Source organism: Ostrea edulis, chromosome 4, assembly GCF_947568905.1.
Source record: "Ostrea edulis chromosome 4, xbOstEdul1.1, whole genome shotgun sequence".
Classification (NCBI taxonomy): Eukaryota; Metazoa; Mollusca; class Bivalvia; order Ostreida; family Ostreidae; genus Ostrea; species Ostrea edulis.
In genome coordinates this window covers 816,602-841,601 of record NC_079167.1, presented here as the reverse complement: position 1 = coordinate 841,601, position 25,000 = coordinate 816,602, and the positions used below count along the sequence as shown (strand labels likewise).

Sequence of the window (25,000 nt, the reverse complement as noted above, 5' to 3'; positions counted from 1 at the left end):
GTGTGTGTGTGTGTGCGTGCGTGCGTGCGTGCGTGTGTGTGTGCCGTACTGGGTGACCATTATGCTGGTATTCAAGTTAACAAACATACCTTTTGAAAAATTGAGCCATTTGTCCATCTTTCACTATAAAATAAAGAAATTGTGTCAGGAATTTGAGTACATGCATATATAATCTAACATGTTAAGGAGGTATGCTACACCAGAGAAATTTGATATGGATGAAAAGTGGAGGATATGTACAACAACGTTTTGAAATTGAAAACTTTCAAATTTACTTGATTTAGTCAAAAAATACAGTTTTAGTTGAAAGCAATCTGAGAAAAATTTAAAACCCCTGTTGGACTTGAACATGCGATCAGCAGTCGATGAGCTAATCTACTGAGCTACTCAGCTAGGTGAGAATTTTTTCAATGTATTGACAAATATTGCTGATATCTATATTTTCCACCATGTTTTAAAAGGAAGTCGGCCATTATGACGATGTAGAGTACCTAGTCTATCTATTAACACATTTCAGTTCAAATGCAACGAGCTTTATTTTCAAGTCAATTAGCACCGAATTACAAGTTCTAGAATATGTGTAACCTTAATTTCGATTTGCACGTATTTAGTTAAATACTACATTGATTTAGAATTATTTCAAACACTTCTCTATGCTATTTCAATTTAAGGTGGGTCCTTAGTCCTGGATTTTTGGGGTTTAGGTAGCATTTTTTTGTTTGCAATCAATAGATTAACATTCAGAGTAATGAGAAAAGGCAAATTAGTTAAGGATTTCCATATTTATTTTCATTACAGACACTACTGAAGTAGTGTACCCCTATGTAGATTTTTATGAAATTCATTGGAAACAGTTATCTGTTGTTATTTTAAAATAAAAACCAAAGAAATAATTTAAATTGCATTTATTTATCAGGAAACATGTCAATAACTAAAACACATGTTATTTTCAATATGTTCATCAAGGTTTAGTATAATAAGTGCAAAATTATTGAATTAACCTTATTCTCCAAAATGTTAAAAAACAAACAAATATAGACACAATTTCCTTATAGAATGGTTTACATATCATTTTTTCTGTTTATATTAGTAGATGTACATCTGTTATAGTTATTTATGGGAAAAAATCCATACCTTTCCTTAATAATTTCAAATCTATAGCTTCCAGAGTATGTATACCCCCATAAAAACCCTAAGTCTGGCACCATACAACTGAGCTATTGAAAACCACTCATGGATTAAAATTTTATGTAATTTCATGAAAAGACAGAGATAATAATTCCTTATCACCTTGGTAAAATGTTTGTGAAAAACATAGGAAATCTATTGCATAATGGACTTGATAAATAATTTAATGAAAACAGAGTTATTGTCCTTGGATTCAATATTTTGAAACGCATAATTAACTATTCAAATATAACTAAGACTTTTTAAATATTTTATGGCTAACAATTTTTTTTACAATAACTATTGAAAAAGACTCCAACAAAATTTATGTTCCAGTCATTAAATTATTGACTTTGCAAAATCTTATGATGTCACAGGAGTGTGGAACTACGTTAAATATAGCTTTTGACATCAAAAGGATCGGAAATAACTTATGACAGAACTTCGACTTGTCCCACTCCTGAGACATAACAAATAATTGTCAAGAAATTATCTATATTCTACATAGACTTCGAGCATTATCATGAAGCCAGTTTCACATGACAAAAGAACGTCAAAATATTCAGAAACGACCGATTTATAATCAAAATGACATGGCCCTTAAACATCCTTGACTCTCTGACCTTGATGAATGTCAGTAGTGGCCTTCTATCCATTGTTTGTTACTTTACTTCATGAAATCATCATCACCATGACGGTGCGAGAGGTAAGACCTTGACAGGATTGCTTATAAACGGTAGTGGTCTAATTATCATAATTATTATATCGAACTTTTAGCCGAAATGTTCAAGCGATGAAATGCTTATCTAATGAACATATATATGATCGGTGATATGACATTTTAAAAAACGGTTTCTATGCGAGATTTGTGTATTCCATTGAAATATATAAACTCTGAAGTTACATATTTTATCAAAAATACGTCCGAGATACCCAAGGAATTGAACATTTAAAAATACAAGAAGGGGGGTACCGGAAGTCCTGTCCATAAGCACCTGTGGGTTTCAAAACTAACATGGTAAATGTATCTGTAATGGCGATATATAATAACTTATATAATATCACCTTAGATGAAAGAAATAGGGCGAAATTTTAAGTTCATTTTTGAATAATATAACTCTCGGACATCTTCGGTTGTGTAATGTTTACATTGTGCGCGCCTTCTTCTCACATAGTCTGAAAGAAAACAATGGCGTCGCACGGTACATTCATTCAATAAGGATCAGTCTAGTGGTCAACCAGGTCGTTTCGGAAAGAACATGTTTAAAGCTGACATGAATTAATAAATATAGTAGAATTCTATGTGTCCGCCACATTTCTCTGCTTATCCGCCATATTAGTTGGATGTGGTAGTTTGGGTTTTACTTTTACTTCTGGATTTGTTTAATTTGCTATATAAAGCCATGTAGCTTACTATTCGTGGGAGCGAGACAGCTGGCCTTGCTAGCTACACTTCTCCTTCCATTATTCCTATTTTGGAATTACGCTTTGTTCCTATACTTTGCCCATTTTTTAACTTACTAAATCATTATATTACCTTTGGGCTGGGAGAATTTCTTGATAGTTTATCTAGGCTAAGTTCTAGGCTTTAGGGGTTTGTATTTGTCATATTCATACTGGTAATAAATTCGTAAAGTGTTATTTATCTTATTTTCATTTCTATTGATTTTCAAGTTTCTAATCATAGTGTAATCCCGTGGGGATCCGGGTTAGAATAGGTCCTCAGTAACCCCATGCTTGTCGTAAGAGACGACTAAATGGGGCGGTCCTTCGGATGAGACCGCAAAAACCGAGGTCCCGTGTCGCAGCAGGTGTGGCACGATAAAGATGCCTCCCTGCTCAATGGCCATAAGCGCCGAGCATAGGCCTAAATTTTGCAGCCCTTCACCGGCAGTGGTGACGTCTCCATATGAGTGAAATATTCTCGAGAGGGACGTAAAACAATATTCAATCAATCTACTCATAGTGTAGTTGGGTCGTTTCGAAATCGCCACTATCAAATAAAATAAAACAAACACAACGCGAAGTACAGACAATACGAACGCCAGACCTGCTACATAAGGGGACGAGTTTTGCTACGCTTCACTTCACATCAGTGTCTTCGATTTACTTCGACAGGTAACACGTACATCTCCGATACTAATTTATAGGACATCGAGAAGAAATGAAATCACGTTTAGGAAACCATGCAGTGCTCAAAATTACAATGAACATATTGTACAATAGTAAATCATTCTCAAAGCTTTGGATAAATAAAATTTAGAATGGCTTTTCTTTACGTGAATGTGCGTATATTTGATTGATAATATTTCACTCATATGGAGACGTCACCATTGCCGGTGAAGGGCTGCAAAATTTGGGCCTATGCTCGGCGCTTATGGCCTTTGAGCAGGGAGGGATCTTCATTGTGCCACACCTGCTGTGACACGCGACCTCGGTTTTTGCGGTCTCATCATTTAGTCGCCTCTTACGACAAGCAAGGGGTACTGAGGACCTATTCTAACCCGGGCCAACACGGGATACGTATATTTGAAGTAAATATGTTAAAACTATACATGCAAAAATGCGGAGAAATACATGTATTTCATTTATTATCTATTGATAAAATGGAATAGGCAAAGGGTATAAAATCTATACCATTCACACTTACTTCAAGCAAAATGCAAATACATAAATACTAATGTACTTATGCACATGCCATGTATGCTCGCCATGACAACGCATCGAATGCGGACGACTATAATTTACCTAGGTCTACTCGTAATATCTGTAAACTTAAAAGGACCGCAGATGTACGTGTAAACTTGTCGAAAATACTCTAAGTAGTAGTAAAACTCCTTCATTAGCATAATCCATGAAACAAAACTGACGATAAACTCCATTTGTATTCCAACATTGTACCGGCCATAGTTTGGAGTGCTTTCTTTTGTTAAAAGTGTGGGATATCTGTACCTAAGCCACACTTTTCTTCATACCCCGCCCATATTCTCTGGAAAAAAAACACACACCCAAAAACCAAACAACATCACTGTCCACTGTATGAAGTTCCTCCTGATCAAAATTGCACATATCAAACACGAATAACTGACTCCGACTAACAATTAAGTTCTTATCAGCTTGTCTATCGCTCATGCACCCCCCACCCTTCCATCCATCCACCTGGCTTTTTTATGATTTTGATATTTACCGTGCCAGGAACGGTAAATATCAAATTCATAAAAAACCAGGAAAACGTCAGATATTTCGGACTATCACCCCCCTTGGCTTGTGCAAGATGAAGACTGATAACTTCATAAATTATAGTCCTATCTGCACGCCATATTTTGAGCTCACATCCGGCATAGTTAAGATAAAATCTAGGATTCAGTAGATAAATTTATGTATCTCGATGCACACACTGTTACAGTGCCAGTCAGTGTGCGAAATCTATGTAAACTAGAGTTAGGCCTAGAACTGTAGAAACAGGAACTGAACTCTGGAGAGAGGGATAGGACCGAAGATGCCAAATTCCCTGTAGTGAAGTGGATGCTTTACATATATAGATCTACCTACAGTACTCACATTGTTCTCCTGTGAAATAATCTAAATCCTTTAATGACATATTTTCATCAAAATCGACTTTTCAATTTTTGGTGTTGTTCCGGGAATTAAAAAGTGTTATCCGGATTGGTTTCGTGTTTTATGTGAAAAGCGGTGGATAATTTGAGTAACCTTGCCATTCCAAGCCCAAAAGATGTCACGAAATATAGATAAACTAAAGATAACAGTTAACACAGTATCGAATGGCATTTTTATATTCAATGTTATTCTTGTGGTGTATTTTCAAGAAGATTCAAATCGATAAATTTAACAATTTAATGTCAGAAGACTTAATTACGATACACGATTTCCTCAAATTACCGACGCCTGTTTGTTTATATCGATGATCATACCCATTGATTAATTATACCCCATACTCTTTACTTTGTTTATTCTACAAGTTTTGACAGCTAATTTGCGCTTCATGCAAGGTTTGTATATTTCTTCAGGATCATTCCACGTATCTGAATTGCACAGTTTAGAATACCCAGTGTCCTGTTACCAAGGTCCAAAGAGAAACCGAAAGGTGTAAATTGACAAAATAAATTCATCATACTTATGCATATTGGTCAAAATCAACCAAACAATCAAACCCTCTAGAGAAATTAACTATTAGGCAGCAACCAACATTTAAACACACAGACCTAGAGAGACAAACAATGTGATATAGATTATAGGCAATATAGGGGGATACTTTCTGAATCAAGTATCACTGAATATATTTCAATAGCTTGTAACTATATTTTCTATATCCTGTGTAACAGGGAGGGAGAAAATACAATGGCCAGACAGTGAGACTGGGATTCAAACCGGGACCCACTGAATCTCTATAGTCAGTGGCGCTCTACCAACTGAACTGTTGGACCACCTGTGATCAAACCCATCTAATTGCTACACCGGTAACAATATATTGCTTTCTATTAATTAATTTTGACAAAAAGATAAAGGACATCTTCTTTGCAGAATCGCTGTTGCACCTCTAACTTTACACTGCTACCTTTGAAAAACAAGAGAATGTCATTGTTATAGTGGAATGTATGAAGCATTGACAAAACATTACTTTCAAACTGGATTATTGGTTTACATTTATTTGGTCAATACAAGGGGTAGATGTAGTGTAATTTATTTTAACCCATGAAATTTCACACAATACATGCAGTACATATAGGGATACAAAATTACAAGTCTTAGTTTTCACAAAGTGAAAGTCATTAGGAATGGTCATATTACTGTAGGATGAACTTCAGCCCATATCACTTGTAAATTATAGGCCTACTGTGGGTCAAAGAGTTACAACCTGTTAAGGATGTATGATACATCATCATAATGGCTGACTTAATTCCATTTCAAACATGAATGTAAATATAAATATCAGCAATATTTTTATATTCCTTTTAAATTTGACTGCCTAACTGCATGGGTAGCTCAGTCAGTTAACAGTCAGAAGTTTAGGGGCCATGTGGGCCCTCAATTGCTTTACAAACAGGTGGATTTTTTTTTAAATGAGGCAAAGCAAATATTTGACCAATTTTACATGTTTTAGAAACAGTCTGGGTGATATTAGGGATACCATATCTATTAAAAAACAATAAATTGGTGTCTTAGAATGTTGCTAATAATGTCAGGAGTGCATCACTTTTTTAACATTAAAAAATTGGGTTTTTTGAATTTCTATCTATCAAAAGAAAAAGATTTATATCAAAAGAAAACTTGAAAATCTTCAATTTATATACTTTTAAATAATGTAGCACCATGTTAGGAGTTCAACACAAAGAATGCCCAATTTGTGCAAACATCATATTGCATAGAGTGTCGTAGATATATCTTGATCAATCTTTGTCATCGAAGTTCAGAAACTCGTACTTACCTCAGTAAGCAAATTACTCTCTATCAAACATTAAATCAAGTAGGCAGAGATGAAATGACCAAGAAAGATGGATTTAGATAATCAATTTCAAGGTTGTAGACCTAGCTATGTTGTACTCATGAAACATGAACGAAGTGTTTAGACTATGCAATATGATGATTGCAGAAGTATTGTGTATTTTATGAGAAAATCGATCTCATACTTGGTGATACTGCATTGAATTACTGACAGTTCGGGTGCGTGACATTTTGGGTGCGCGACTGTTCAGCACCTGATGCGACGTTTCGGGAGTTCGGTGACGACGGTTCGGGAGTTTGTTAACTACAGTTCGGGAGTTTGTTAACGACAGTTCGGGAGTTGATTTTTGAAATTATTATAAAAGTAAGAGTTCACATACTTAGAGGGATGCATGACGGTTCGGGAGTTACCATATGTTGCGCACCCGAACTGTTGATAGGTCTAATTCACTTAAAGTAGCAAAATACACAAATATTTCTTTTGGTTGTGTCATAATATAGCAGACATATCTTGTTATTCAATGCATCAGAGGAATTTCGTGCTGAGAAAGTTGCCGACATAAAGGGATAAATGTTTACCGTTATCAGCAGACAGTGTCCATAACCTTTGCAAAAATGCTTATTGTCAGCATGTAAAAAAATAAATTTCAAATGTGAATATAAGCAAACAACTTACGTTTTGTTTCCTTCAAGTAGTCTACCTTTTAGAAAAATAGAATTCGACATTTTTACCCTCAAGTGCAACGCTAAAATATTGTTTCCTTGATTGTGTTCACCCGTTACATGTATATATGTATTAGAGTTTTAACACTAAGAATTAATTCATAAATCCACAGGAAATATCAAAATAACACTGAAAGGGAGAGCGCAACAGTTTGTCATGAATCTTCAGAGCGTGACAGTTTGTCATGAATCTTCAGAGCGCAACAGTTTGTCATGAATCTTCAGAGCGCGACAGTTACGTTTGTCATGAATCTTCAGAGCGCGACAGTTACGTTTGTCATGAATCTTCAGAGCACGACAGTTACGTTTGTCATGAATCTTCAGAGCGCGACAGTTACATTTGTCATGAATCTTCAGAGCGCGACAGTTACATTTGTCATGAATCTTCAGAGTGCGACAGTTACATTTGTCATGAATCTTCAGAGCGCGACAGTTACATTTGTCATGAATCTTCAGAGCGCGACAGTTACATTTGTCATGAATCTTCAGAGCGCGACAGTTACATTTGTCATGAATCTTCAGAGCGCGACAGTTACGTTTGTCATGAATCTTCAGAGTGCGACAGAATTACGTTTGTCATGAATCTTCAATCAATCCGGCATACATGTTCTGAAAAGTTCATAATGATTACGCTAAAAATAAAATTTTAATGAAGTTTTAAATAGGCCTAATGAAATTTAAGAGAAAGGAACTACTTTTTGATCCTTGAGTGTATAGTGAAAATTGAAATTGATCAGATTATGCATTTATTTACTGTCGGATAAATATGCAGTACTACAGTACATGTAATTATATTACAGAAAAAAATAAAGGTTTGGAAATGGTTGAAATAGAAAATCTTTAAGATGACTTCTGGGCATATTTGGATATTCTTCTGTCTTACTCCGTGAGAAGAATGACGGGACGGGAGATTGAGGGGACCTCAATCTTAACGCCAGTGCTCCTAATTATCTCAGCTCCTTGGAGGGGGGTCAAGAGGGAAGCCAATCTTAATTACTGTGCTCCCATAATTATCGCTCTCACTCTCCCATTGATGTTATAAGAATTAAATTATGAGAGGTGACATAATCTTCAGTTCAGTTTATTAGCACAAAACCATACGGTTTACAGGCATGTGATAAGTACACCACATACATGTAGAACATCTATATTACACAAGACTTTCACATCAATATACACATATAATAATACTAGGAGTACATATGTTTACTATTAACATCAGCATATCCACAAATATATTGAACACACATTATATCATGATACGCAGTATTGATTATAGGTGCTATGAGCATGCATTATCTCTATGGACAGTAGCTTTTTAGCTCACCTGAACCGAAGGTTCAAGTGAGCTTTTCTGATCACTTTTTGTCTGTCGTCTGTCTGTCTGTCCGTCTGTCTGTTAAACTTTTCACATTTTCGACTTCTTCTCCAGAACCACTGGGCCAATTTCAACTAAACATGGCCAAAAGCATCCTTGGGTAAAGGGCTTTCAAGTTTGTTCAAATGAAGGGCCGTGTCCCTTTCAAAGGGGAGATAATCACAAAAATGCAAAAATAGGGTAGGGTCATTTAAAAATCTTCTTCTCAAGAACCACTGAGCCAGAAGAGCTGAAATTTACATGAAAGCTTCCTGACATATTGAAGATTCAAGTTTGCTCAAATCATGGCCCCCGGTGGTAGGATGGGGCCACAAGGGGGGATCAAAGTTTTACATACAAATATATAGGGAAAAACTTTAAAAATCTTCTTCTCAAGAACCACTAAGCCAGAAAAGCTGAGATTTACATGAAAGCTTCCTGACATAATGCAGATTCAAGTTTGTTCAAATCATGGGCCCCTGGGGTTGGATGGGGCCACAATAGGGGATCAAAGTTTTACATACAAATATATAGGAAAAATCTTTAAAAATCTTCTTCTCAAGAACCACTGAGACAGAAAAGCTGATTTTTACATGAAAACTTTCTGACATAGTGCAGATTCAAGTTTGTTCAAATCATGGCCCCGGGGATAGGATGGGGCCCCAAGGGGGGATCAAAGTTTTGCACACAAATATATAGGGAAAAACTTTAAAGATCTTCTTCTCAAGAACCACTAAGCCAGAAAAGCTGAGATTTACATGAAAGCTTCCTGACATAATGCAGATTCAAGTTTGTTCAAATCATGGGCCCCGGGGGTTGGATGGGGCCACAATAGGGGATCAAACTTTTACATACAAATACATAGGAAAAATCTTTAACAATCTTCTTCTCAAGAACCACTGAGCCAGAAAAGCTGATTTTTACATGAAAACTTTCTGACATAGTGCACATTCAAGTTTGTTCAAATCATGCCCCCCGGGGGTAGGATGGGGCCACAAGGGAGGATCAAAGTTTTACATACAAATATATAGGGAAAAACTTTAAAAATCTTCTGCTCAGGAACCACTAAGCCAGAAAAGCTGAGATTTACATGAAAGCTTCCTGACATAATGCAGATTCAAGTTTATTCAAATCATGGGTTCCGGGGGTTGGATGCCCGGGGCCACAAGGGGGATCAAAGTTTTATGTACAAATATATAGTTAAAATCTTTTTCTCAAGAACCATTGAGTCAGAAAAGCTGATTTTTACATGAAAACTTTCTGACATAGTGCAGATTCAAGTTTGTTCAAATCATGGCCCCCGGGGGTAGGATGGGACCACAATAGGGGATCAAAGTTTTACATACAAATATATAGGAAAAATCTTTAAAAATCTTCTCAAGAACTACTGAGCCAGAAAAGCTGATTTTTACATGAAAACTTTCTGACATAGTGCAGATTCAAGTTTGCTCAAATCATGGCCCCCGGGGGTAGGATGGGGCCACAAGGGGGGATCAAAGTTTTACATACAAATATATAGTTAAAATCTTTTTCTCAATAACCACTGAGTCAGAAAAGCTGATATTTAGAAGAAAACTTTCTGACATAGTGCAGATTCAAGTTTGTTCAAATCATGGCCCCCGGGGGGTAGGATGGGGCCATAAGTTGGGGGGTCAAAGTTTTACATACAAATATAGGAAAAAACTTTAAAAATCTTCTTCTCAAGAACCATTGGGCCAAAGAAGTTGACATTTACATGAAAGCTTTCTGACATAGTGTAGATTCAAGTTTGCAAAGGGTAGTTTGGGCCATAATAGGGACTAAGGTTTTACATGCAAATATATATGGAAAGTCTTCAGATATGGGCCAAGGTGACTCAGGTGAGCGATGTGGCCCATGGGCCTCTTGTTGAAGAAAGATACAAAGATTGTGAAGTTGTTTTCTGTTTCTAAGGCTAAGTAACTGAACAAGCTTAAAGTTAGATGACCTTGTCCAAAAAATTTTTTTTATGTATATACTATGACAATGATTATACCAGAAGTGTCACCATTTTAACATTTAAGAAGCATGACATATAAAGAAAAATCTTATACTAAGAAAAGCACTACCTTATCCGGAAAGATCCATAGCAGTATGACAAAAATGCACCACCTTATCATGAAAGAACCACAGCATATAACAAAGAAGCACCACCTTATCATGAAAGAACCACAGCTAGCATATAATAAAACAACACCACCTTACCATGAAAGAACCACTGCATATGATAAAAAAAAGAACCACCTTATCATGAAAGAACCACTGCATATGATAAAGAAAAGCATCACCATATCATATAATAAAACAGCACCACACACCCACTTAATAAAGGCAGTTTTGGTGTTCCATATGCTAGTCTTATCAAGTCATTGGTAAAAATTCTTTATGAACAGTTTTCTCATGGATGAAAAAAGGAAAGACAATTTCTGAGAGTTGAAATGCTGCGAATCTGCATGATATTGTTGCTGTGGTATGCAGTTGGCATATTGACCAATGAGGAGCACTATGAGTATGATCCTTATGATATGGTGAATCCACGAAAAGTCATTAAGGTATAATATGATTATCTCAATAATATGATTCAATATATTTTGTTAGAATTAGAGAAACTTGTGTCTTTTCTGAGATTATCACAAGATGTTTCATTTGTTCTCGGCTATACTGAAGGCACAAAGATTGGTATAACTTAATTAACATGGAAATCAGTTAAACAACCATGCATGTACATTTGCAATACTGCAGCTTTTAGTTTTTAGCTCTGACAAGTGAGCTTTTCTGATCACCTGGCTTGGAGGTTATAAAACTTTTTGAGCATGAATTGTTACTCAAACTCTGTGCTCTAAGTTATACTCATACTCAAAAGTGAAGGTTATAAAACTTATATAAAGTCATTCTCATACTCAGATGGAGTACCTGTTCAAGATTTTTCGAGTATGCTTTGGAGCTTGCTCAGAGTTGTACTCAAAACAAACATGGCCGAGTTTTGAGTTTTAGTACGGTAAAAGTTTTATAACTTCCAGGCGTATTGTTGTCGTTATTAGCTTTTCCCATTTCCATCTTCTCCAGATCCACCGGACCAATTTCAATCAAATTTAGAACAAACCATCCTTGGGTGAAGGGGATACCAGTTTAATCAAATAAAGGGCCATATGCAGGTTATAATGGAATATTGCTACATAAATATGGGAAGTTGACGATAGAGAAGCTGAAATCATCCCATTTGTCATAAAGTTGAATTGTTAGTTTGCCGTTAATATTTATTTCCAATAAAATACCTACATGTAATTATGAAGCAGAATTGTGGACGACTCTGTGGTGTCTTTTATTTGGAGTTCACAGGGATATATCAAATCGACATATTATTGTTAATAGATAATACGTCGTCAATACATCTAAATGTCTAACTGAAGGCCACAGCAAGAGAGTTTTTTTCTTCTCATGTAGAAGTTTTTGAATAGATTTTGCTTCATAATAATATAAAAATAGGTCAGCTATTGATAATGAGGAACACTAGCATATCTTTTATCTCAACTTCAGAGTATTTGTGCATGGAATCAGAGTGGTGTTTAACAAAGTAATATTTTGGATGACTGATCACTAGATATCAATATTTCCCTTTTCCATTTTTGTTGAAGAAGCAACTGTCTATGATGTCAAAAAGTCTAGTCTTTAATTCACCGTGAGGTATGGTCATGTAAAGTGTTAATTGAAAAGTCATACGTTTTGATGGTGTTGATTTGAGAAAAGTTTTTTAGGATCCACATTTGATTTACACCACATATGGCATATGTGTAAATGCACAGTACTTTTGAAGTTAAATCAAATCTCCTTCACTGGTGTTGATATTTTTGTGAGGAGCACGGTGCTCTTTGCTTGGTAGAACATAACCTACATACCTATTCAAAATCTCCTGAACTATTTAAGATAAAACTTTTATATTTTATAGATAGATTTCTTATGGCAAGATCTATGTGACATTGATCTTGTCCAAGAACAGCAAGGTCTTGGTAGTCATATTTGTGTTGAGGCATCCCCATGTTGTGTGAATTTATCATGTTCAGTTATGCTGGGACCCTTTCAAATTTGTCATGGTAATAAAGATTGAAAAAAAAAAAAAAATCAATCAGCTGAACAATAGCAGGGCCATTGCGACTCAGGTGAGCGATGTGGCCCATGGGCCTCTTGTTTGCATTACAATTCTTTGTCATATTGTGAAGTAATGATGATGAAAGTTTTTAAACCCAGGATGATAAGGATATACCACATGCAGAGAAAACTATGGTACATGCAATGGAATCTTCAGAGGCTGCTGATGACCATACAACTGTCCCTCCTGAAATCAAACAGTTTGAAGAAGCTCCTGAAAGTAGAACAGAGACAGTGTGTACAAAAACAGATGTGGGGAAGCAGCTGTTGAAAAATTATGTTAAATCTTTCCTGAAACATTTTGAGTTGAAGGTGTGCAATTTCATATTTTCTTAATTTATTTAAAAGGTAGAACAGTATCTAGTGAAATGATACAATGCATTCAAAACCTAGACTTCAAAAGTTACAATTTTAATTGTATTCAAAGGAGAGTAATAATTCAGGATGAATGAAATTTAACAGTTTATTTGATGAAAATTGACCACATCAGTTAGAACAATGGATATCACTCGATATTGGTCAAATTACTGATACTGTTATGGTACATGTAGTTACTATTCGATCAATCCAAAGCTATTCCCATATTGAAAATTTTTTCCATGAAAGTTACTTTTTTAGTTTTCTGATCGCCTGTTGTCCGTCTGTCTGTAAACTTTTTACATTTTTTCTTCTCCAGAACCACTAGGCCAATTATAACCAAACTTGGCCAAAAGCATCCTCGGGTGAAGGGCTTTCACATTTGTTCAAATGAAGGGCCATGCCCCCTTCAAAGGGGAGATAATCACAAAAATTTAAAAATCTTCTCAAGAACCACTAGTCCAGAAGAGCTGAAATTTACATGAAATCTTCCTGACATAGTGCAGATTCAAGTTAGTTAAAATCTAGCTGCAATAATGTAGCCCTATCCAATTTTTTTTTATTCTGACGTTTTCGGGGTAGGGCTACAATTCCATAGGATCTCCGTAATGGTGCAAAATAATTTTATGAATAACCGATAATAAACTCTGTGTATTAGTCCCAAATGTTGTTTACACCAAATGGAGTACCAACTTTGTGCTCGGGCATGTCTAATAAAGGTGTTTTTCATTAAATATAATGTACAGCATGCAAAATTCTTCGTCTGCTCCGCCATGCTTGTTATCGCGAGATCTTGTAGGTGGATCTAATGAAAGCCTAAACATTGACAATCAGCGCGAAAATGTAGTTACTCGAGCCTCTTCGACAAAGAAAGGAAAATCATATTGTTGCAGAAAGAATTTACACTCTGCTGTTCGGTTTTTAACTTGATATTTAATTCGAACCTTTTCAATACCGACGAAATAGCTTTTGCCTCCATACTTGTCCATTGATGTAAATACTACCTTATATGGCATATGCAAATGACTTGGCAATCGGAAGTTGAAACTTCAGTACATCAAACATGGCGCACAAATATGAATCAAGGAATTGGAATTTATCGAAATTGTTGAAAACGGTAGAATAGAGCCTCACAAATCTAAAGTTCCAGGTTGTAAATTTATATATTGACTAAGAAACATAGAATATCATTTTATTTACGTAAAGAAAGTCAGGAAATTTTTAGAATGAGCGCAAATGTTGCGGGAGTGAATCACTCCCGCATTTGCACCATTACGGAGATCCTAAGGAGTTGTAGCCCTCTCCCTAAAAAAAAAAAAAAAAAAAAAAAAAATCAGAGAGGGCTACATTATTGCAGCTAGTTAAAATCATGCCCCCAGGGGTAGGATGGGGCCACAATAGGAAATCAAAGTTTTACATACAAATATATAGGGAAAATCTTCTCAAAAAAACTACTGGGCCAGAAAAGTGGAAATTTACATGAACGCTTCCTGACATAGTGCAGATTCAAGTTTGTTAAAATCATGGCCCTCAGAGGCAAAATGAGGCGACAATAGGGGATCAAAGTTTTACATACAAATATATAGTGGAAATCTTTTAAAATCTTCTTCTCAAGAACCATTGGGCCAGAGAAGTTTACATTTACATAAGGCTTCCTGACATAGTACAGATTCAAGTTTGTTAAGATCACTCCCTCTGGGGGTAGAGTGGGACCACAGTAGGGAGTCAAAGTTTTACATACAAATATATAAGGAAAATCTTTAAAAATCTACTCAACAAGAACCACTGGACCAGAGAAGTTTACATTTACATGAATGCTTCCTGACATAGTGCAGATTCAAGTTTGTAAAAATCATGCCCCTGGGGATAGGTTGAAGCCACAATAGAGGTAGTGTTAAATCTAAAGTAAACTAGCATGGCACCGTGCCATGCCCATTTTGGCTGGCGCCATGCCCTTTTTAACTGCGCCATGCCATTGTTTCTCTTTATTTCACAGGGTTGATTGAAAAGTTTAAAGTCAAGGCAGCAGGTATTAACTTTTAAAGAGGCTAAATGATCATTCTATTACTATCATAGTATGATACAATGAAAGTACCCCAAAGTTGTCTTGGCGCGACAAAAAGTGCCCTTTTGAACATATGATATGTGTGCCCTCTCTAGATCCTATATTTAACACTATAGGGGTCAAAGTTTTACATGCAAATATGTAGGTAACATCTTTAGATATGGGCCAAGGTGACTCAGGTAAGCGATGTGGCCCATGGGCCTCTTGTTAAGTCTCCCAAACGAAGTTTGGAGACATTATTTTTGCTTGGTTCTTATTATTCTTCTGCTTCTTCTTCTTCCGTTGTAGGAGGCAACTAAATGGGGAGGTCCTTCGGATGAGACCACAAAAAACGGGGTTCCGTGTCACAACAAGTGTGGCACGATAAAGATCCCTCCCTGCTCAAAGGCCATAAGCACTGAGCATAGGCCTAAATTTTGCAGCCCTTCACTGGTAGTGGTCTCCATATGAATGAAATATTCCTGAGAGGGATGTTAAACAATATACAATCAATCAATCTTCTTCCGCTTCTTTCTCGTTTCTAAAACTGTCTGACACCATTCTCTGTAACCAGTCGATGAAAGTAATAGATATTCAAGAATATGATAGGCCAATGTATCTAGATGTGCAGAAATGTTTTTGTTTTCAGATTAGGGTACATTTTGGGGGGATCAAATGAGGTGGGGTTTAACATAGAACTCTATGGGGAAAAATTTATTCCAAAATTAAACAGATATAATTTGACAAATAGAGTCCTGTAGTCTTTAGAAATGAATTGAAAATGACAGGGCCTACAAATTAATATCAAGTGACCTTGACCTCTGACCATGAACATAGAAACTGGTATAACTTTAAAACTGGGACTATTTGCGACATGGAATATTCAAAAATGGCAAGAGGATGACAGGACCTACAAACTAGTATTGAGGTCAAGTGACTCCAATGACCTTGATCTTTGAAAATAAACTGGTAATATTGAAGAACCAGATCTGATAGAGACATGGGGTCTTCAGAAATGATGAAAGGATGGTGAGATATACAAATTTGTATCAAGGTCAAGTGACTTTAGTGACCTTGACATCTGACCTTGAACATACAAACTCATATAATTTTAGAACTGGAATTGATAGAGACATGGGACCTTCAGAAATGATAAGAAGATGATAAGATCTACAAACTAGTATCAAGGTGAAGTGACTCCATTGACCTTGACCTCTGAACTTAGAACATAAAATTGATATTACTCAAGGACCAGGTCTGATAGAGATATGGGATCTTCAGAAATAATAAAAGGATGATGAGATCTTCAAATTGGTAACAAGGTCAAGTGACTCCATTGACCTTGGCCTCTGACCCTAAACATAAGTCTGGTATAACTTTAGAACTGGGGATGATAGAGACATGGAATCTTCAGAAATGATAAAAGGGTGTAGTGACCTACAATCTAGTATCTCCATTGACCTTGATTATAAAAACTTATATAACTTTAGAACCAGGATTGATAGAGACATGGGATAATCAAAAATGATGAGAGGATGTTGGGACCTACAAGCTAGGATCAAGGTCAAGTGACACCAGTATTATTGAAGGGAAAAGGGGATTTTTTGAAAAATTTCAAAATCAAAGTCTTCGTGATATAGAGTTTTTTAAATGAAGTTAGAATTGGCATGGATTTTGTCAAGGGAGGAAAATAGTAGTACTCAGAAAAAGTCACTCTTATACAGCCAGTACTTCGTTTGGGAGACTTTATAATCGGTAGATTATAATCATATCTTGTTTTTTGTTGTGCTTGCAGATATTCATTTGATATTTGGTACATTGCTTTGCCATAACATGATGCAGATCAAGTTTGAATTTAGTTTTGGTCTGTTGATTTTTCACTAAGTTAATGCCCTTGAACTTAGAAAAAATAACATGAATTATCAGTTTTCCAGACATTTTATAATCATATCTTGTTTTTTGTTGTGCTTGCAGATATTCATTTGATATTTGGTACATTGCTTTGCCATAACATGATGCAGATCAAATTTGAATTTAGTTTTGGTCTGTTGATTTTTCACTAAGTTAATGCCCTTGAACTTAGAAAAAATAACATGAATTATCAGTTTTCCAGACATTTTTTTTTGTGCTTACAGATATTCATTTGATATTTGGTACATTGCTTTGCCATAACAAGTTACAGATCAAATTCAAATTTCGTCTCAGTCCGTTGATTTTTTTTAACTAAGTTATGGCCTTGGACTTACAAAAATAGCGTGAATGATCAGATTCCGGACTCTGTTTGTTGTGCTTGCAGATATTCATTTGATATGCGTAAAGTTAGCAGCAATTTGATTATTTTGGTAATTTCTATCAATTTTGATCATGATCAGTACTTTTTTCACTGGTTTGGTTCAAATGTAAAAATAGTGATATTTCTGTGATTTGGTCACTTAAATTTAATTTCTGTTTAAGATATATGTGTCTAACATATCTTGTTTCCAAAATGACATGCTTTTTGAAGACTCTAGCCATAGATTTAAAATGCATTAACAAATAACCCTTATAATTTTCAGAAGTATTTTTTTATTTTAAGAATTAACTAGAACATCTATCCAAGTCTTTTAGGCATGTTTTATTAGATATTCATGTCTTGCAACAAAATTTGGACTCTTTGCAAACAAAACATCTTTTTTATCATTCTGAAAAAAAAAATCATTTGAAATAAGTGAGAGATTGTATTACTGTTTTGATGATAGAATGATACGTCCTATGAGGTTCTTTAACGAGCTATTTGATAAAATGTTGGGTGTAATGAGCCGCCATAAGGATAGTGATACCTTTAACTAATACTCAGGTGACTGATTAGGCCTATGGGCCTCTAGTGTAAGGAAAAGATCATGATAATAACATTATTTATCCATCCAATTTTTACAGGAACCCACTTCAGGGTCACAAGAATACAGCATGATTCTGAAACTCTCTTTTGATGAATTTAAAATACTGCGAAAATTTGTGTTAGATGAAAGTACCGACTTGCACAGCCTTTATGATGCTAATGATATCCTGACTGACATGATCCAGAGTATGTCAAGGTCACATTTGGGAACAATGGGTAAAATATCTGTTTGGTTTGAGGACAAATATGGAGCAAGCATTGATGCAGCTCTCAAGGTTTGTTCCTGTATGATATTTTTCATCTTGATTATTACACAAGTAATATGTATGGAAAACAATGAATAGAGAAGATATATAGATTTTGATTTCTTGAAGACCGGATGGTATGATGATTTATTCACATGTGATTCCATTTAATTGTTGCAAATGTCACTTATATCTTGATTTGGAAGTAAGAATTTAAAAGTGTTTGTAATTTCTTAATTCTTAAAGACATTCAAAAAATATGAAATTTCAGATGATTGCAGTGTTGCTGATGGCCTCTATCTTTGCTACATTGGAAATGAGGCTACAGATGTCATGGAGACAGAGATTTCTAAAATTGATTGTGTTAGCCTTTATTGTCAGCATACCAATGACCTGGTTTGAACTCTATAAGGTACTTTATGGATTATGTTTTACCAATGGCCTGGTTTGTAGGTAAAGATTTGGTTTGAACTCAGAAGGTATCTTATGGATATGAGTCAGTTTGTAGATAGTTTACATGAGTGCAGATAAGAAGTTAGCTGTATTATAAAATGTTGAAGTACATGTAATTGCAAAATATTAGACATTTTTATACCTCATGCAACGAGTTTTGGAGGGTATAGCATTTTTGATCCATCAGTCCTGTTCATCTCCTCTGAAACCTCTCCACAGAATTTCATAAATTTTTTTTAGTTAATAGGGACTAATTGTGGCATTGAGCATATTCGCAGGAAATTCTGATTCATGTTTAGCTCACCTGAGCCAACGGCCCAAATGAGTTTTTCTGATCAAAACTTTCCATTGTCTGTCTTTGGCGTTGTCGTTGTCATCGTAAGCTTTTCACATTTTTGGTACAGCAATGTCCGTCCGCCTGTCTGTTTAGGGTTTTCTGTATCTAATTTCATTCCTCCGTCACATATCAAGCTGATATGTAGCTTCTTTGTGGATCACTCTAGATCATGTTGCAAATTTGATCCATTTCGATTTCTCTTGCATGAATTTTGCCCCTTTATTTGAAAATTATTGTTATATGCAAGGTACATAATTTGTCCAGTGAACTCCCTTCACAATTTTTAAGTTCAGAGGACCATCTTGTTTTACAGGGTGTTTGTATGGATATTAATGATGTGCATGTGGCAAGGATTTTGACTTTCTTCAATTTTTGAGAAAAGTTGTTGAACTTGGTCCGTTTTGAGAAAATATTACAAAGAGTCTCAGTACATGATTTGTACGGTGAACTCCTCCCCCAGTTTTCAAGTGAGAACCTTCTTATTAGCTCACCTGAGCCAAAGGCTCAAGTGAGCTTTTCTGATCAAATTTTGTCCGTTGTCTGTCGTCGTCAGCGTCATTGTAAACTTTTCACATTTTCATCTTCTTCTTAAGAACCACTGGGCCAATTATAACCAAACTTGGCCAAAAGTATCCTTGGGTACAGGGCTTTCAAGTTTGTTAAATTGAAGGGCCATGCCCCCATTCAAAGGGGAGATAATCACAAAAATGCAAAAATAGGGTCGGGTCATTTAAAAAATCTTCTCAAGAACCACGGGACCAAAGGAGCTGAAATTTTCATGAAAGCTTCCTGACATAGTGCAGATTTAAGTTTTTTAAATCATGGCCCCCAGGGTTAGGTTGGGGCCACAATAGGGGATCAAAGTTTTACATAGAGATATATAGGGAAATCTTTAAAAATATTTTTCTCAAGAGCTAATGAGCCAGAAGAGCTGAGATTTACCTGAAAGCTTCCTGACATAGTGCAGATTCAAGTTCGATCAAATCATGGCCTTCAGGTGTAGTTTGGGGCCACAATACGGACTAATGTTTTACATGCAAATATGTATGGAAAGTCTTCGGATATAGGCCAAGGTAACTCAGGTGAGCGATGTGGCCCTTGGGCCTCTCGTTTTACAGTGTTTGTATAGGTATTGAAGGTGTGCATGTGGCAAAGGATTTTTATTTTCTTCAGTTTGTGAGAAAATTACAGGTTATTGAACTTAGTCAGTTTTGAGGAATTATTACATAGAAACTACATGATTTGTCTGTTTTTCCTTCCACAGTTTTCAAGTGAGGACCTTTTTATTTTACAGAATATTTGTATGGGAAGATTTGCATGTGGCAAAGATTTTGATTTTCTTCAATTTTTGGAGAAAATTACAGGTTAAACTTAACTAGTGGTCAGTTTTGAGGAAATATTGCATAGAAAATACATGATTTGTCTTTTATTTTTCCTTCTACAGTTTTCAAGTGAGGACCTTCTCATTTTACAGAATATTTGTATGGGTATGGAGGATGTGCATGTGGCAAGGATTTTGATTTTATTGAAGTTTTAAGAAAATTACAGGTTGTTGGACTTTGTTCATTTTGAGGAAATATGTTAAATGAAGGACATAGTTTGTACTTATAATTCCTCACACATTTTAAAGACTAACTGGGGTATTCATGAATAAATTGAAAATGCGTAGTGCAAGGATTTTGATTCTCAGCAAATTTTAATTTTCTTTGACATTTTGAATATTTACAGGATGTTAAACTTGGTTGAATTTGGGGAGATTGTTTCTCTACCTCCTGTGACAAGTTTTAAAGAAAGTATGTCACAGCCTGATAATGGCTGATACTACCTGAAGCAAAGTTCTACAAAGTATGGCTTAAGAATAACACCCTATGTAAGCGTATTTTTAGTCGTATTGTGAACCGTTTGCAGTAATCTTGTTATCTTCTTCTTTAGAACCACTAGCCCAATTTCATCCAAACTTGGCACAAAGCATCCTTTGGTGAAGGGATCCAAGTTTGTTCAAATGAAGAACCATGCTCTCTTCAAAAGGGAGATAATCAGAAAAATGCAAAAATAAGGTGGGGTCATTTAAAAATCTTCTCAAGAACCACTGGGCCAGAAAAGCTGAAATTTACATGAAAGCTTCCTGACATAGTGGATATGCAAGTTTGTTAAAATCATGATCCCTGGGGGTATGTCTAATCCACAACTGTGGATCAGAGTTCCACATGCGAATATGTAGAAAAAATCTTTAAAAGTCTTCTTCTCAAGAACCACTGGGTCAGAAGAGTGGAAATTTACTCGAAAGCTTCCTGATATAGAGTAAATTCAAATTTGTTCAGATCATGGTCCCCGGGGGGTAGGGTGGGGCCACAATTAGGGATCAAAGTTTTACATGCAAATATAAATCATTTAAAAATCTTCTTCTCAAGAACCACTGGGCCAGAAAAGCTGAAATTTGCATGTGTCATAATTTTGACTCGAGATAGGAAAAACTCCTCGTCTTCAAACTGAACATTGATATGTGAAAAGAAACACAAATGAGAAATAACTTTATTCACACAGAAAGGATACAAACAAAACCATTCATACTCTGCACGCTCACCAGCACACAAAACTCACACACTCAAATTACATAACATATGACAATAAAACAATGTACTTTAATATAGACAGTCTAATTCATAAAAACCCCGACCAGTATACAGGTAAGTAGAACGTTCAATGGTTCATTGGTTCACAATAAGATGCGCACACATGGTAAGGATACTTGCACATGTTGTTTATGTCACCACTTGGTATCTGTAGTTGTAACACCTTGGTCTTTATATGAAGACTTTCCTTATAAAACCCTAGTCCCTATTGTGACCCTCTCCGACCCCCGAGGGACATGATTTGAACAAACTTGTACCTGCAGTATGCCAGGAAGCTTTTATGTAAATGTCAGCTCCTCTGGCCCAGTGGTTCTTAAAGGGAAAGGTCAGGCAAAAAGAAAAAAGAGTTGAAATAATGATTTTTACCATAACAATTATATTAATCATTCTAATTTTCTCAAAATATACACAATTAAGCACTAATCACTGATTAAAAATCAGAGTTTGACAAAATCATGCAGGCTGCCATTTTGATGCTCTTCACTGTTTAGAGTTAAATATGTTGTAGCTTATCATCGGGCTTTATCCCAGAATCCCAATCACTTCCAGAACCACTGGGCCAGAAAAGCTGACATTCACATGAAAGCTTCCTGACATAGTGCACATTCAAGTTTGTTAAAAGCATGGCCCCCGGGGGGTAGGATGGGGCCACAATAGGGGATCAAGGTTTTACATAACTATTAAATTGAAAAAAAAATATTTAAAAATTTTCATATGCGAATGTATAGGAAACCCAAATTTGGCACAAAGTATCCTTAGATGAAATTTGTTAATATGAAAGGCCATACCCATCTACATGGACATATGCTAATTATTGAATTAATTTGTAGTTAAATTTTATAATTAAGTTTGATGATTAATGAATTTTTAGTAGTTGCCTTTGAAAAGTTTTTTTCTGAACCAAGCTGCTTGTATAATGATAGTTTCTGTTCAAGCTTTTTTAATGCTAGAAACTGCTGCTCAGGTGAGCGATGTGGCCTAAGGACCTCTTGTTTACTGGGAGTTATGCCGCTTTTGAGCTTAGAAGTTGTCTTCTGTCAGTCTTGTTCTTTGTAGTCAATAAGGACAAATAAGTGCAGATGTGCATATTCACAGGAAATTCAGATTCTATTTTTTTTCTGGGAGTTATGCCCCTTTGAACTTAGAAGTTTGACCAGAATTAAATATACTTATGATTTGCTATTTTCAAAGGAGTTATGCCCCTTCTGAACATAGAAGTTACGCCAAGATATACTATTTTGTAGCAACTTGCTTGAAACGGGTTTTCAAGCCATACACATGTTACACAATTTACATTTCTGAGCAATATTGCATATAACTAGAGTAGTGCCATCTACTTACGTGTACATGCATGAAAATAGTACAGAGGCATAAGAATTTGTTGTACACTGCCATTCATTAATGGTATGTGTAACATTGTCATTCATTGTGGGGATGTGAAGTATGTTAGCGTGCTCACTAATTTTTCTTTCACAATAAATATTAAAGTTCAACATGCTTGTGATTCAACATGTCTATGTTTTAACATGTCCTTGTACATACCCCAGAAGTTAAACAACTACTGGTATTTGTGAAGAAAATCTTTGACTTTTAAGAATTCTGTAAATCTTGATGTAATGGCTAATTCATGGAATGGCTCATTTAAAGGCAGAACAAATAAAGCAGCAGACTGTGGCTTTGAAGGATGCCCCTGCAGACTGTGTAAAGAATGATTCAGTCAGTGACAACTGGTTTCAAGCAGCATCCTACATATTGTCCTCCATATTTACACTGAAAGAGGACAAATGTCAGAAGTATTATGAACACATGATGATTGACCCATTTGTTAAAGTGCCACCCACAAAGGTAAAGTGATGCTATTTAACTCATGTGTATTTAAGACCCAAGTGAGCTTTTTGTTTTAAAGTTTGTCCTCCATCTTCTGTATGTCTAACAGTACTTAACGTATGTTCAATCCAAACACCGCCGCAGTGGTCTAGAAGTTAGAGCGTTCACCCCGCATGCGGAAGGTCTGGGTTCGAATACCGACCTAAGTCGTTAAAACAGGTGGTGGTAGTTCCATCGCCAAACGCTCGGCATCAGATGTGAATGTCACAGGACCTCAGAGATGACCTTAAAAACGAATATCTCGTGTCACAGAACCCTCACTGCTCAATGGCTGTAAGCGCCGAGCAAAGACCTTTTGAAGCCCTTCACCGGTCTTGGTGACATCTCCATATGAGTGAAAAATTCTTGAGAGAGACATTAAACAAGATACAATCAATCAATCCAAACATCAAAGGAAAGCTATAATTGAAGCGCATGCAATTTGAAAAAAGTGATTGTGATATTTATTATCTGTCATTGTATTCATGCTGCTGCTGTATGAAATAGTTTCCACTCATTACTTCAGTCACACGGACGTTTTGAAGTGAAATTCAAGATATAGTTATGTCATGAGAATACACAGGTCAAGTTCATACTTAGATCAGATCAAAGAATTTTTGGCAGAGTTATGCTCATTGGATCTTGAAAATTTTCAAACAATTTACAGTTTACGCTCAATTTCTCAGTCAATTAACAGCAAACTAACAACTCAACTTTATGACAAACAGGATGATTTTAACTTCTCCATCATCAACTTCCCATATTTATGTAGCAATATTCCATTATCACCTACTTATGGTGTTTACCTCTCTCAACTGATTCAATACGCAAGAGCTTGTTCTGCATATGGTCAGTTTTTAAATCGAAGCAGGCTACTGACAAACAAGTTGATGGTGCAGGGGTTCCAACAGTCTCGTTTAAAATCATTATTTCGCAGCTTTTATGGCCTGTTTCATGCCGATTGTTAGGCTGTTCTCGGCACACTGATTTTGACTACAGATGGCTCCGTTTACCTGATCAAGATATAGGGCTCACGGCGGGTGTGACCGCTCGACAGGGGATGCTTACTCGTCCTAGGCACCTGATCCCATCACTGGTATATCCAGGGGTCCGTGTTTGCCCAACTATCTATTTTGTATTGCTTATAGGAGTTATGAGATTGATCACTGATCATTATCTTCACCTTTCATATATGGACATTTTGAATAAAAATTTAGGATATAGATATATCATGAAAATATGTATGTCAAGTAATGAGGCCAAAAAAACCCAACAAAAAAACCAAATTTGTGTTTATGGTCAATAGACTTACC

The 25,000-nt window shown here is 35.9% G+C and overlaps 2 protein-coding genes across 6 annotated transcripts in view; one reads left to right on the top strand and one right to left on the bottom strand.

Moving 5' to 3' along the window:
• LOC125669447 (uncharacterized) overlaps positions 1-4,886 on the bottom strand; it is a 32,836-nt gene extending 27,950 nt beyond the window's left edge. Inside the window, exons 1-2 of one of the 2 annotated variants that reach the window (XM_056161551.1) lie at positions 4,729-4,886; positions 90-123 (exon numbers count right to left, since the gene is read on the bottom strand). In XM_056161551.1, the coding sequence (XP_056017526.1) occupies positions 90-123; positions 4,729-4,768 (74 nt within the window). In that variant the 5' untranslated portion in view covers positions 4,769-4,886. Of the gene's footprint in view, positions 1-89; positions 124-2,232; positions 2,347-4,728 lie in introns of those variants that run through there. The other variant, XM_056161552.1, reaches the window with a different exon arrangement.
• A 159-nt stretch (positions 4,887-5,045) lies between these two features.
• The window catches only part of LOC125669438 (chloride channel CLIC-like protein 1), a 22,825-nt gene continuing 2,870 nt past the window's right edge, over positions 5,046-25,000 (top strand). Inside the window, exons 1-8 of one of the 4 annotated variants that reach the window (XM_048903928.2) lie at positions 5,046-5,177; positions 5,511-5,645; positions 11,122-11,280; positions 12,974-13,186; positions 15,585-15,728; positions 18,192-18,428; positions 18,670-18,810; positions 23,469-23,666. In XM_048903928.2, coding sequence (XP_048759885.2) covers positions 11,167-11,280; positions 12,974-13,186; positions 15,585-15,728; positions 18,192-18,428; positions 18,670-18,810; positions 23,469-23,666 — 1,047 coding nt within the window. In that variant the 5' untranslated portion in view covers positions 5,046-5,177; positions 5,511-5,645; positions 11,122-11,166. The remainder of the gene's footprint in view (positions 5,178-5,510; positions 5,646-11,121; positions 11,281-12,973; positions 13,187-15,584; positions 15,729-18,191; positions 18,429-18,669; positions 18,811-23,468; positions 23,667-25,000) is intronic. The other 3 variants (XM_048903930.2, XM_048903929.2, XM_056161550.1) reach the window with 3 other exon arrangements.